The sequence below is a fragment of the Natator depressus genome, chromosome 13, assembly GCF_965152275.1.
Source record: "Natator depressus isolate rNatDep1 chromosome 13, rNatDep2.hap1, whole genome shotgun sequence".
NCBI lineage: Eukaryota > Metazoa > Chordata > Testudines > Cheloniidae > Natator > Natator depressus.
Genome location: NC_134246.1, coordinates 4,718,372 through 4,732,112, shown reverse-complemented (window position 1 = coordinate 4,732,112; position 13,741 = coordinate 4,718,372). Strand labels below are relative to the sequence as shown.

The 13,741-nt window shown below is 47.4% G+C and overlaps 1 protein-coding gene across 1 annotated transcript in view; it reads left to right on the top strand.

Moving 5' to 3' along the window:
* The window catches only part of ZNF512B (zinc finger protein 512B), a 58,833-nt gene that overhangs the window by 36,401 nt on the left and 8,691 nt on the right, over nt 1–13,741 (top strand). The window contains exons 11-14 of the mRNA XM_074969654.1: nt 2,135–2,227; nt 3,173–3,271; nt 4,554–4,724; nt 5,881–6,072. Of these exons, the coding sequence (XP_074825755.1) occupies nt 2,135–2,227; nt 3,173–3,271; nt 4,554–4,724; nt 5,881–6,072 (555 nt within the window). The remainder of the gene's footprint in view (nt 1–2,134; nt 2,228–3,172; nt 3,272–4,553; nt 4,725–5,880; nt 6,073–13,741) is intronic.

The following is a 13,741-nucleotide window of genomic DNA, read 5'->3' as shown; positions in this document are numbered from 1 at the left end:
ATTTATCTGTGCAGTTACTGCCCCTTGAGTGCACATGTTGGATGATTGCGGCAGTTTTTCCAGGCAGATCCCCAATTTGGACACACAGTTGCAGTAATTGCACACATAAAGGTGCCCCAAAAGCTTTTAGGAAACTGGTCCAGTACATTTTTGCATAAGCTGTTTTTTTTTATTGGCTGGACACAGCCATCAGTTACAGCTGTGCGACACCCCCGGTGCCTGCGTATGCATTGATACCCATTGTATGCGTGCTGCTGAGGCCAGGCTTTGGGGCAACGAGGTGTGTTTAGTAAGCCTGTCAAAGTGCTGTCGGTCAGTCATGGTACTGTGAAAAACTGACTCTCCTCTGCATCAGCATCCATCAGACAAACCGATTCCATCTTCATCAGGCTCATGGTGGGTTAGAAATAAATCCAACCTAATAGAAAGACGACATAGGATCAGTTCCTCCCACTTGGAAAGCATGCGTCACGGCTTTGGCACCTCAGCCTGGCCTCTGCATAGATGCAGCAGTGGGATTCTGTTGTCCTATGAACTCCTGGCTCCGTTGAAGTCAATTGCAAAACTCTCAGTGGCGTCAGGATTTCATCCATTCTCTCTTACTTTTACAGTGTGCTTTGTGACGGTCTCCCTAGACTAGTGGGTAACATAAAGGGCCATGAGACCGGCCAGTCTGCTTGATGCGTGAATCCACGTGAGGGCAGTAAAACTTGCCTTTCCACATGTAAACAGACGTGTGGGTGTGCAGATCAGCTAGCTGGGCCTCTTGTTGCCTGCTGGGTCACTCAGAAGGGCACCAGGCTGCGGTGCTCGCTGCTAGCCCAAAGCTGGCGCTCCCATCACTCCTGGCAGAATTTCATCTGGCCGATTTGGCCATGATTTAGCCATGGTTTATGATTTGCAGTGATGTTGGAGCTGTGTTGATCCCGTGATATTTTAGAGACAAGGTGGGGGGGGTGGGCAATATCTTTTATTGGGCTAACTTCTGTTGCTGGAAGAGACATGCTTTGAGCTTCTTCATGGTTTCCGATGTCAGGAAAATCTCCTGCGATGGAACTGTAGACCCAGAGCTCAGCTCAGGATAGGGGGTGCAAAAGCAGCTTTCTACTCTCCCGATCCTAGCCAGCTATGGGCCCAGCTGGTCCCCGATGTAGATTGGGCCTGCTCTGACTTGAACCAAGTTCCAGTAGCCACAAGGGCCTGCTATGGTAGTCAGAGATCTCCTGGGCACAGGAAACTGATGACCACGCTCCTGGCATCCATGGAAGGGAGGTGGTTTAAGGAGCCGGTGTTTTGCTACTGGGTAATCCCCCTACACTTTGTACAGTTAGAGGGACCATCAGGCTAGCTGTTTGAATGACTGGAACAATGACATGCCTTGACTTCTCGCTTTGGTGGCTATTTAGACTTATTGTCTGTTGGTTCGCTGCCGGGCGTATTTGCCTCTGGGGTCAATAAATCTTGATATTCCCCTCAGTGGACGTCCATATGTGCTTAATCACTTTGTAAATTCTGCTTGTCCATCAGCAGGTTAGAAGTTGCAATGCAGAGTAGTTCATTTTCATTGCATTGCCACATGGCGTGTAGAGTCAGGGGTCATATGGCAGAGTAATAGAATAGCAGGAAACTATTCTGCTGATGAAATCTCGGTGACATTTTCAAATAGTTCTTCAGTTTTGGATAGTCCAGTAGCAGAGGGGAGTATATCACCTTCCAGGACTCATCATGATTACAGATGTCTGCAGAGTGCAGTCTCTCTGAGACCAGTAGATCTACATTCTGTATCCCTCTAACGAGCTGAACTGAGACCCCAGGTCCAAGTGCACCCAAGCCTGGGGGGGGTTGAAAATCCAGGCCTGAAATCAAACTTCTCCAAAGTTTGGGGCATGAGGGTTAGAAATCCATATTTGGTGGTGCATTGGAGAGAGAGGATCAAGCTGCCAGCTCAGACTGGGTCTCAGGGCTGGAGATTCTGATCTAAAGTTCTGGTTCAGGTCCAGCGCCATTCAGTAGCCTTCAGTATCATGTTATGGGGCCTACATCAAGTGTTCCCTGTTGGGTTGAGGCAGAATGCACGCTTGGGGAAATCAAAAATGAAATGGCCGGCGTGGTGACTCTCCTTTAATCTGTTCAGCTGCAGGATGCCTTGAAATGTCAACACTGCAAAAAGCAGTTTAAGTCCAAAGCTGGGCTCAACTATCACACCATGGCTGAGCATGTCAACAAGGTAAGGGCTCCTGGAGCAGGCACTGATCTCCAGCTTTCATTCTCTCTCTCTCTCCGGGAGATGCAGGCGAAGAAGAATAAACAAACAATTCTTTTTTTTTTTAAATGGTCAATTTGGTGCTTATGCAAACAAAGGACTGGAAGCACCAGCTTTCCACCATCCCACACACAGCTCCCAACATGTACCTCAGTCCAGATCTGCAACATGCCCTGCTTTCCCTGTCCTGAGCACTGTCCGTCCTTAACACACAGCGTATATCCACATATACAGCATGGACACCCACTGGACTCCGCACGTCATAGCATGACCAGAAAAGACTAACATTGGAGAGCCAAATTTTCAAAGTGCCTAAACTCTGCCTCCAAAATTGGGCTTGCAAAACCATGGGAAATGGGTAGTTACTTACAGGAATCACATAATTGGGCATTTAACCTCCCAATGGGCATGAAACAAAGTCTACCTAGGATGTGCAAATGTGGGGTTTGCACAAGAACGTATCTGAGCTCACAAAAGCGGGCAGGCACAAACTTTTTGAGGCAGCTCTTAAAAATCTGGTCCTGTATATTTCTGGGAGACCAGGGCAAGGCATAACCGTATTTTCTGTATGTCCTGAATTTACCAATTCCATCTTGCCTTTTTGTTATGAATCAGGCTCCGGTGGTCTATTGTAAAAGCAGATTTTTTCACTTATGAATTGCATATGGATTTTCAAATTAGCTGTTTGCATGTGAAGACATGCTAACTGTATGGGCAAATTAAGCAAGCGGTTTCAAGGGCAGTGAAGCTCTGGAAAATCCAGCCCATGATTTTTAACCCGAGACTCTCCTCTAAGAGTTCAGAGAGAGAGTAATTCCTTGCAAGGGTGAAGTTTGCGACAGCACTCAGGGTACAGAGGACACGAGTGAATGGCTGACTCTGTTGCTTCTGTTACTTCCTTGTTTCCAGCCTGGTCCCTTGGAAACCGCTGGAGTTGGTGAACAGGAAGAGCGGGAAAGGCTGAGGAAAGTGCTAAAGCAGATGGGGAAACTGAAATGCCCCAACGAGGTATAAGAACAATTCCTATTTATCGTTCTGCAAAAGGATGAAAGGAATTAAGAGCCCAGATACGGAGGCGGACAGAGACGGTAGCACAACGACACTTTGTTTGTGGGCGTTTTAAAATGAATTCCCCGCAGCTCAGTTCTCCCCAGGGTGTGTACGCTCTGTGTCAGTTCCTGGCAGGAATGGTCAAGGAAACAGGGAGGTTGAGGAATATTCACAGAAGGGGAATTCCCAACTGGTAAACTCAAGTATCTGCCCCAGAAAGCTGAGTCTCCTCCAGCCAGGGAACAGAAACATAACACATGTGGGCCAGCATGTCCAATCGGATCTAACCCATCCAGTGGGAATTTTGAATACTTGCAACCAACGAACTGTTCACAAGCAAGCTCCAGGGCAAGAATTATTCACTGAAGTTCTTCAGTGAATAGCTGCAAGTAACATGTACCGTGAGCTATTTGCAGGCACGTTGGGAACAGATGAAGGGGCAAAATAATTGGCTGTGAATGGTTTGCCAGGTTGATCCCACGAGCAGCAGTTCTTTCCACCCCAAGATGTACACTTTACACCCTGTCTGTCATACGCGTTTCTGAGAATCCTCGCACCTGGGTCTGAAGTGCTGCAGGTGGCACAAGTCCAGCGCAAACTGGTCTCCTCTCTCTATTTCTCCTTGTCGGAGGTTAAATGTAATTTTTTGAGGATGTTTTGGAATGAAGGTGTCCATTGGGCAGGCCAGGGGCAGGTGCCATTGGCTGCTTTCCATTTAATTGTGCGTGCTCTAAACAAGTGGAGAGCTCGGGTTGCTCTGAACCCAAGTCTCAGAATTGTTCCTTGGGCAGGTTTGGTGGATGGTACGAAATTGTATGGGAGGTGGAGCATGCCAGCTGGCAGAGCGGAGATCTTAGGGACATAAACTAGGACAGATTCCCCAGAAAGTGAGGAACGTCTGCTCCATTCCCAGGGCAACAAGCAGAATGGGTTTGGGGCACAACATCCTTGCACAAAATGAAGGACATGATAAGAAACCTCCCAGACTAGTTAGAGAGAGGTTGCGGGGATGGTGCAGCTGCTCTGTGGTTCGCAGCTCCCACAGGAGTTACATGGGGAAGTCCAGGGTCCATGCCGTGGAGGTGCAGAACAGCGTGGTAGATGGTATTGATATGTTCCTCCTTGAAATGTTGGAGTGATGGTGCTATGATCCATTCACATGCATTCACTGCACATGCATGATTTGCATGCATGTGCAGTGAATGCACCATCTAATACTCTCTTGTTCCCATCTCCATAGGGCTGCACAGCCAACTTCTCCAGTCTGATGGGGTACCAGTATCACCAGAAATGGTGTGGGAAGCATCCCTCTGAAGTGGAGAAGCCCATATTCACCTGCCCACATTGCAGGAAGAAGTATAAATCCAAGGCGGGACATGACTACCACGTGCGGTCGGAGCACACTTCTTTGGTGAGACTCAAGAGCAAGGCTGAATGTTAAAGCTTGTGTCTCAGTTCACTTAAGCAGATAGTGCGGTAGGTGCAGCAAACCCCCACAGCCCCCGTTATGTTCATAGGGCAGCAGGAAACTCTCATTACAATGGGACCAAACTGTCCCTGACTTCTTTAAACACTATCTTGGAGTTTTGAGACAGATGAGAAAAGTTCCTGAGTGGAACAACCAGGGTCAAATGAAGCCTCAGTTCTCTGTTGTTTACACATGTCTCACTGCCCATTTAAATGTTCAGCCGGGCATGTAATTTGAACGTGAAACTACCTTCTGATAGGGCATGAACCCATCCCATCACAAACCCAAAGAGAGTCCCCACTGGAGGCTCTTCTTGTGAGTGACTGCTGCTCCCTGTGAGTAAGGCTGGTAGAACTGACTTCTGAGGGATACATCTATCCTGGAGGCGTAACTTCCATCTCAGCTTACCATACACGTGCTATCGGTGAGCAAGCTAGTGTGCGAAAAGTAGAAGTGTGACTGCAGCGGCGTGGGTTAGCTAGGGTCCCGGGCGGGATTGTGCTCGCGGTGGCCAGCCCATCCCATCGCCGGCACCAATGTGTCTACGTGGCCATTTTTGAGCGCGCTGGCTTGATGAGATCCACGTGAGCTAGAAATTACACCTCCCGCTCCAGTGTAGGTGTACCCTTAGTCAGCGTGTCGTACATTTTGTGGAACTCTACTGATGGAGCAGTCCCTCACTGCTGTAACTTGCTCAGACTGAGACATTAATATACGTGGGAACATGGCTAGGGTTAAAAGACCATCTCACAAAAGAAGTTAGCCTTCTAGCTCTGTTAAGAAGGAAGCTTCACTCCAGTTGGAGGGCCAGATTTGCAGCCTCCAGCCTCTAACTTTGCACGTTTGCGGAGAAGGCCTGGGAAAGGGCTCTTAGCGTTTTGCAAGCCCAAAACTTACCTGTGTGTGACAGTTTATTTGCAGCCTGCCGTGCAAGTAACGGTGTGTGCAAAAGCTGGTGTGCAAATACGCAGGCCCTGAAAGCTTCCAAAGGCAAGATCTGAAGTTCCCTCACCAGTGATGATAAGAATTTCCTTTTCTCATAGGTCTTTCCTCTCACAGCTGTTAGCCATTCTCTTTCCTAACCCTTTCCATATTTCAGCCTCCCGAAGAGCCAGAGGTGAAGCCAGAGGCCACCCCAGTAGAAGATTTTGAAAGGACTCCTAGTGGTAGAATCCGGCGCACATCAGCCCAAGTAGCGGTCTTCCACCTGCAGGAGATAGCTGAGGATGAACTGGCCAAGGACTGGACCAAACGAAGGATGAAGGACGACCTGGTACCTGAAACTAAGCGAGTAAGAACTCCTGTTTTTTCCTGCCATTACGCTAGGTGTGAATGGAGACACTGGGGTGCCACACACCTCTACATGCCAGGGAACTGGTTGACAGCTGGGGTGGATCATTTCTCCCTTCTTAAATGAAATAATAGTGCTCGTGCGTGGGCATCTGGGGAGCCATTGCTCTACGCAGATGCACACTTGCCGAGCCTCGTCTCACCCTCACCAGCTCCAATCCAAGGCAGGATGCATCTCCATGCTTGGCTGAGAGGGAGTGGGACTGGAGGGAGCTGGCGATTCAGGGTGGGCCTACACAGCATGTTAAGACCGGGCTCTGACTCAGATTTGAGCTCAAGGCCCTTTTCCATCCCCACACACTTCAGTCTGACTCGGATCAGCAAGTACTCAGGACCCAGACCCTAGGACTCTGCCAGGGGGGTGGGTCAGAGCCCAAGTCCTGCTGTGACTCGGGTCCAAGCCCTGTCATTTTGCAGTGTGGGAGCAGCTCAAGCCGCAGTCAGATGGTCTACGCAGTGCAATATGGACGCGTTGGCACGGCAGCGAGGCCCAGGTCCAGCAATTGTGAGCCTAGGTTTACGATGCAGGGCGGACGCTCAAGCACGGGCTTGGAAGCACCGAGTCCACAAGCCCGGTTCTTACAGGGTGTGTAAACGTACTCTGAGAAGGACATGGTGATTGGGGATCAGGTCTTGCAGTTCCATCCTCCTCCTCGTTGTGCTGCCAAAGGGCATGAAAGTCTCAGATACGATCCACTTCCTTCCAGTTCTCTTCCCTTGGCCACTGGGAGAAGCTTCTTTCCCAGAGTCCTTGAAGACCGAAAGGATTATATATACCCAGCTCTGAGCTAGCCCAACGCCTCTTGCAGTTTGCATGAAAAACCTGGCCATTTTCATCTCTCAGGACTGAAGCACAGAACCCTCTCGCCGATGACAAGAATTTATCCCAGTGCTGCAGGATCTGACAGTGCACTGGAGTTCCCGGGCTGCTTTGCGGTACTCCACAAAATTAAAAGTCACAGGCAATTAAATCGAACATCCTGTCCCAGATCCCTGGGGATGCAATACCTGCGAAAGCTCCCAGATGACCCTCCCCGGGAGAGACTTTTTCCTCATCCTGAGCTGCAGCAGGCAGTTACTCGAATCAAATTGTAAAGCTCATTTAAGAACAAAGAGAAGAAAAGGAGCTCTTCAGTCTTTCGGTTTGATGGCTCAGCAGTCTGAGGGGTAGTCAGCACAGCCAGTCTGCATGCCCTTCTGCCAGCGGTGAACCTGCTTCCTGAGTAAAGAACTAAGCAAGGCAGGTGTCCTTGCAGTTCGACTCTGGCCTTCCTAGCTTGCTTGATGTGCTTGCACTTTTTATCGAACGCTCTTAAATCCATCCCTGTGCAGAGGCATATGTGCCATTCCAGCCCTGTTTTGAGGGCTTAGGTGGGAGTTGTTTAGGCCTGTGCTAGCCCTCTGCATCTGTGAATTCCCCCAAAGTGGGCTTCTGCTCTGAAAAGTGACTCTGAAAATGGTTCCCTCTTGTCATCCCGCTAACAATAGTGACTCGTAAGGTTTTCTTCCTGTTCAGCATTGCAGAGCTGATACAACCACGGCAGAGTGAGTGGGATTCTGGTCATTATGATTTTGATTACAGTAGCCTCGAGGCCCCACCGTGCTCTTCACTGTACATACATATAGTGAGACACTCCCTGTCCCAAAGTCCTTATCGTCTAAACAGAAAAGACGGACAAAAGACGGGGAGAAACAGACACAGAGAGCAGTGAAGTGACCGGACTGAGGAATATGAGTGACACGGCTCGCAATAAAAGCCAAGCTTCCTGAATCCAGTGTCATTTCAGTAGACTCTGCCTGTCTGTTCTAATCCATTCTGGCTCTCGTGTTTTCAACAGAATTGTTCAGTAAGTTCTGATTGCAGAATGTATCCTCATTTGCGATGCATAAGCCCCAAAGAACCCAGCCTGACTCTCAGATCCCAGCCTGCGTGGGCAGAGTGGGCAGTTAGAAAAAACATCTTCCTTCTCGCTCCCTGAGCAGGTGACATCCGGGCATCGCTGAGAGGCAATGAACAATGCACCATGATGCCTTTTGTTTTCACAGTCTGTTTTAGAGCCGAGCTGTGCCGGAAGCCTGATTGCTAGAGCTAGTTGAAATCTTTTGTTATTGAAAAATTCTGTTTTGCCAGCATCAAAGTGCTTTGGGAAAGCAGTTTGACTTCGAATACATTTTTCAACCAAAGAAAAAATTTTTGAAACAAACATTCTGTTTTGTTTCAAATATTTTCACAGAAAAACTGAATTTTTTTTTTGCTGAAATTAAAAATGGATTTTTTTTTGCCAGCTCCATTTCTGACCATTGCTTGAATTAGCTGGCGAAAGAGCCATTCGGCTCACTGTGAATCACTTGCTCACATGTGGGCTTTCACATTCTGTAAGGAGCTTGTTAGCAATCACTTGTCTCTGCTACCCAGCTGAGTTTCCCTGCTCTCCTTGTATTGCTTTGCTTTGACTCATGATCATGATGATGATTTGTGTTGCCATAGAACCTCGGAGTCCCAGTCATGGACCAAGACTTCAGTGTGCTAGGTTCTGTACAAATAAATATTAAGAAGGGGAGGAACTTCCCCTAGAAATAATGTTCCTTTTTTTTTAAGACATTTTCATTTGTTTAGATTTTATTAATATTTTCCCTTGTCTGATTGTAACCAGGGACACGAGCCACAGCCCTTTGTTAAGAAACCAAACTAATTTTTCAACAAGCCTCGAAGGGGAAGGGGCATTTATTGGTACATTTAAAGCGATAGTTAGAACCTCCTCCTGTAAAACGCTGAGTATCCCCAGCTCCCTTAGACGTCAGTGGAAAGTGATGGCTCTTAGTGCCACATAGACGGTGCTCAGCCACTAGCATGATCAGACCCCTGTTCCACAAGAAATGGGTTTGAATCTGGATTGAGGCTTTCCCAGAGTTTGGGGATCAGGAGCCTTGAGGGGATTCATCATTGCGTCCAGGGACCAGCTGTCAAATTCAGATCTGGGTTTGAATTCTGAAGGTGTTCCATTGGGCCCCTCTCCACCGTATTCCTGCCAGAGTCCCACTCTCTCTTTGGTGGTTTTTTGTTTTGTATTTTGGGGTGGGGGAGTGTGTTTTATTTTATATACAGGGCCCTGGGCCTTTTACCAGGCTGCAGCTCTGTGAAATCCTTTTCAGATTGCTCTGAATTTCAGTCTCTGAGTGCTATGATTTCTAAAAGAGAGGTCATTCCCAGGAATGCGTGAACGCTGAGTATTCCCCATAAAGAGGAGTTGCATCTTCCCCCATGTTCTTAGCCCAAAACACTGATGTCAGCCTCTTGTGGGAAAGTCACTTCTAGTTAATACTTTGTCTAAAAAATATGGTTAAAGGGCCTTAATGCAGATTCTGGGCTCCAGAGAAGGGTCCTTGATCTCAAGAAGTCTGACTGCAAGCTGACGTATCCAGGGGATTGTTATGGACTTGACTTTTAGGTAGGGTCGATATCACAAAGATGAATTTTTTCTCAGAAAGCCTTGAGTGTGTTGCAAACAGGGCCTCGTTGCCTTGACAACTCATCTTTTCAAAAAGTAAATTCATCATACGCCCTATTCACTGGCAAAATAAACAGCCACGAAAGAGGCAAGAGGGTCTTCGCTGAGCTGCCGATAGGAGTTTTGCTGACTTTAAAATACACAGCTAGGCTCTGCATTGCTTTGCTTGCTTTTCTTTTCTTTTTTTTTTTCCTTCTTTCTTTCAGAATTGCCTTTTCCCCCACCAAACTGGCTCGCTTCACTCAGCCCTGGTCTAAACTTAAAAGTTTTGCTGGCATTGCTAAGTCAGTCAGGAGGGTGAAGAAATCCCTCCCCTAACTGACATAGCTGTGCTGGCAAAAGCCCTAGGGTAGGCACATTCATACCGGCAAAAGAAAGTCCTTTTGCTCATGTAGCTTATTTTGTTTGGGAAAGTGGTCTGAGCTGTCCTGGGGGATAAACTGCATCTCCACTGGGGAAGGGTTGCTGTAGCTACAACAGTAAATCCTCTCTAGTGTAGACAAGGCTGCCATTTTCAAGGGTTATAAGGGAATTAGGTGCCCCCAATTTTCGGTGCCTAAGGCCTTATGCTCTTTCGTAAAGGCTGCTATAGAGCTATAGAGCTGAGACCCTAAATTCAGATCCTGTAGATGGGGGTTGTTATAATGGCTCTGAGACAATTTAACAAGCTCCTCATAACCCAGGCTCTACGGCACTAGAGAAAAACGATTCCTCCAAAATTAATGCACTTTAACAACATGTTCCTCTCTGTGCTAAGCAAACCCATGTTTCTAAATATCGACTGGAGCCTTGTTTTCTTGACCACAATCTTTATATGACTCTGGTTAAACTGAAACAGATGACGTGTTCCATGCTAGGTGGCTGCTGGATATGTCACGCTTTGAGGGCACGTTCTGGGAAAGGCCAAGGAAGACACTGTACAGATTTCTCCTTGAACCTCCTCTGACATTACTGGGACTTAATGAATCTAACATTTCCAGGATGGGGCATCACTCAGATCTCAGACTTCATTCGCTCCAGCTCCAGGCTCTGGAGCGATGTGTGCATGTACCTCAACGCTTTGGAGGAAAGAAATCGCACAGTGCTACCTCTCTGGAGCACAGGGACACACTTCTAAGAGGCAAGGTGACAGAAGATCTGTTTCATGGTTTGGTGCCCTCCCTCTGTGGACCAGTTTTATTTGGAGAAGCAATTCTCTGTGCAGGAAGTCCAGAGCGACTCCCCTGTCCTAGATTTAATGTGCCCTATCTCAGGCAGGGACTCTGCCATCCTAGCCCTGTTTTTCTCAGGTCTCTGTTGTGGCCTTTTGGGAGCTAAACTGTGATTTGCTTTTGTGGTTTTGCTAGATGCGTCTGCAAAGAAATGGCCGAGTGCTATGGCCTGTTCTGGTGAGCACTCTCTGGCTGCATCAATGTCTTGATTGATTAGTTATTATAAAGATTGTGGCTTTCAGGCAGGGGTGGGTGGCCTACCAAGGGGTGCTAATTTTGGTTGGACGTATTCCTGGAGGTTTCATCCCATGACATAATCGTTAATTAAAGATTAACCTTTAATTCCTGGAGACTCCCAGACAATCCTGGAGGGTTGGCAACCCTAGGCCTAGCGTTCGGTGAATAAGCCCTGTTCACTCGTGGAACTGGAGGCTCAAATCCTAGCTGAGGTCACATGTGTAATGAGTTGGTTGGTCTTGCCCTAACCTCTTGTGAGCATCTATCCGCACCATTGTCCCATTGGCAATCTCTTTGGAGGACTGTGAGTGATGTTTTCACACCGATTGAGGCTGAAATGCGCTAGCAAAGCTGCTGGTGTAAAGGAGGAAACACGCCTCAAGACCCCTCAGTGCATCCACCAATAGGCAGCAGCCAAGTTCCAGTTCTGGCCTTTGGCTGAACGAAGAACTATGACAAGATTAGACCTGGGCTCAAGCTGTGAAATCCAGACCGGGATCTAGATTTCCAACGCCTCCAAAATGAGGCCGGGTTAGATATGGACATTTGTCTTGGCCTATTATAAAGCAAGAGAGCAAAACTAAATCTGGGTTTGTATTTTCCAACAAACCCAAGGTGGAGGCAGGAATGAGTTTAGGACACAGGATGCTGGTTTCAGCCCATCTCAAAAAACAGGGTTCTGTGCTCTGCACAAAAGCCTATTAATTGAAGATCTAGGCTGAGACTCACAAACTCATTACGCTTGTAACCCAAACTACATCTCCAAAGGTGAATTGCCAAATAACTATCTCCTCTTCCTCCCAGAGTTTTTGCTTTAGAGAGACAGCATGTGATCAGAGAACAGTGTCTTATGCTAAGAACCTCTCTGACTCATAAAGCCGGCTTGATTTGCAGTTTGCTGGCTCTAGCTTGGGCAGTAAGTGTGGTTTTGATTTGCTATGGGGTATTTTAGGGAAGGAGAGCTGTCTAGAGGGAGAGGATTGAAATATGAAAGCTAATTAAATACAACTGTCAGTCAAAATGCCTTCTCACCCCACTCCATCCTCCTACCCCCTGCTATTCTCCTGAAATGATGATGGGCCTTAGCCAAATACAGTTGTAGCTGTTTAATGATTTGGCCATGAAGATTTTTATTTACAGGCTGTTTGAGAAAATAAATGGAAAAAAATAAAAATATTCCATGCCTGAGGCTCCTTCTTAATACAGACATAAAGATGATGCTGACGTCTCTGGAACCACAGTGCTCTGGGGAGACATGGGCTTAGCTAGTTATTGTGACATTGATTTCTCTCTGGAGCTGGGAAGCTGGAGTGACGAGAGATGCTGGAATCTCGGCGCCCCTTGTGAGGCTGTGGGGATGGGCAGTTGCTGGCTCCGTATCCAGTTGCTATTAGCGTTCGTTTGTGTTATTTATTGATTTTTTTTTAAGTTTTAATTAAAGGGGGTGGGACCCTTTGCTGCCCAGCTGTAGGCACCAATGACTGAAAGGATTTCAAGGGCAGTGGGCATTGCTTTGTGTGCTCCTCCCCACTCAGGTCTGGCATCCCCACACAGCTCCAAGCAAAGATTCCTGTCAGGAATCTTTGTTGGCTCCATCTGGCTGCCAGTTATGGCCGTTTCAAAAGCACCATGTTTCTCCTGGACAGAGCTGAGCGCATGGAGGTTGCTCAGTGGTCTGTTCTGAGATGTGGCTCTTTCATTTTTCAGTTACATTTGATTGGCAATGAAAGCCCCGTGTTTGAGGACAGACCTCTTGGGTCATTAAAGTCATCTGACCTTGGTGGGACACTGGCATCCCCTTTCTCAGCGAGTGCCATGTTTCAGAGCAGATTGCCGGAAGGGGAGCATGTCGCCCCATCCCAGGTAGAAGAAGGCAAGAAGGCAAATTCAGCATGTTCAGAAAAGTCACAGATGGGAAAGAAATGTAGACTGTCAACTCCCAATTCTACTGGAAAATGTGATCTTGAATTCCTTTGGGGAACACTTTCAAAACAAGTCCTGTTCTTTTGCAAGCACAGTTAATTTATGCATTATCACTTGTGAGCACAGATGGTAGAATTTACACATACAAAATCCATCAGTCTAAATTTTCAGAAAACTGTCTGCAGTTCCACACACAAAAATGCATGCACAAATGCAACAGCAGAAGCTCCATATGCAGCTAGCCAGTTAGACTATGTCAGTGCCCATTTATGCATGCAATTACCACAACACAGCATGCAAAGTAAGCATGCAGTTGTGTGTACATTTTCCTGAAAACGTAAGCCACCAGATGCACGTGCAAGAGTACAGCACAGAAATTGCCCATGGACGTGATTGTGTGTGCAGTGCTGCGCATACAGAAATGGAGTCCACAGTGAGGTCCATTTGAAGGTTTGGTCCCTTACACGAAGCCCCAAAGTTACTAACAAAGCTGTAATTAAAAGCACTTGGAATGAGAGCCCAAGCCAAAAAAGAGAGCGGACAGAGACACAAAGTCTTTCATTGTTTAATGGAATAGTTCTGTTAATCAGTGGATGGAAGCCATATAGGCTGTTGAAAGTTAGACATCACACCCTCTGCCAACAATAGAGTGTTGTTTGTTAATTGGTTAGGAAGTGCAGCAATTGCTATAGGGGCATCTTTAGCACAAAGCAGTGGAAATGTTGGGCCC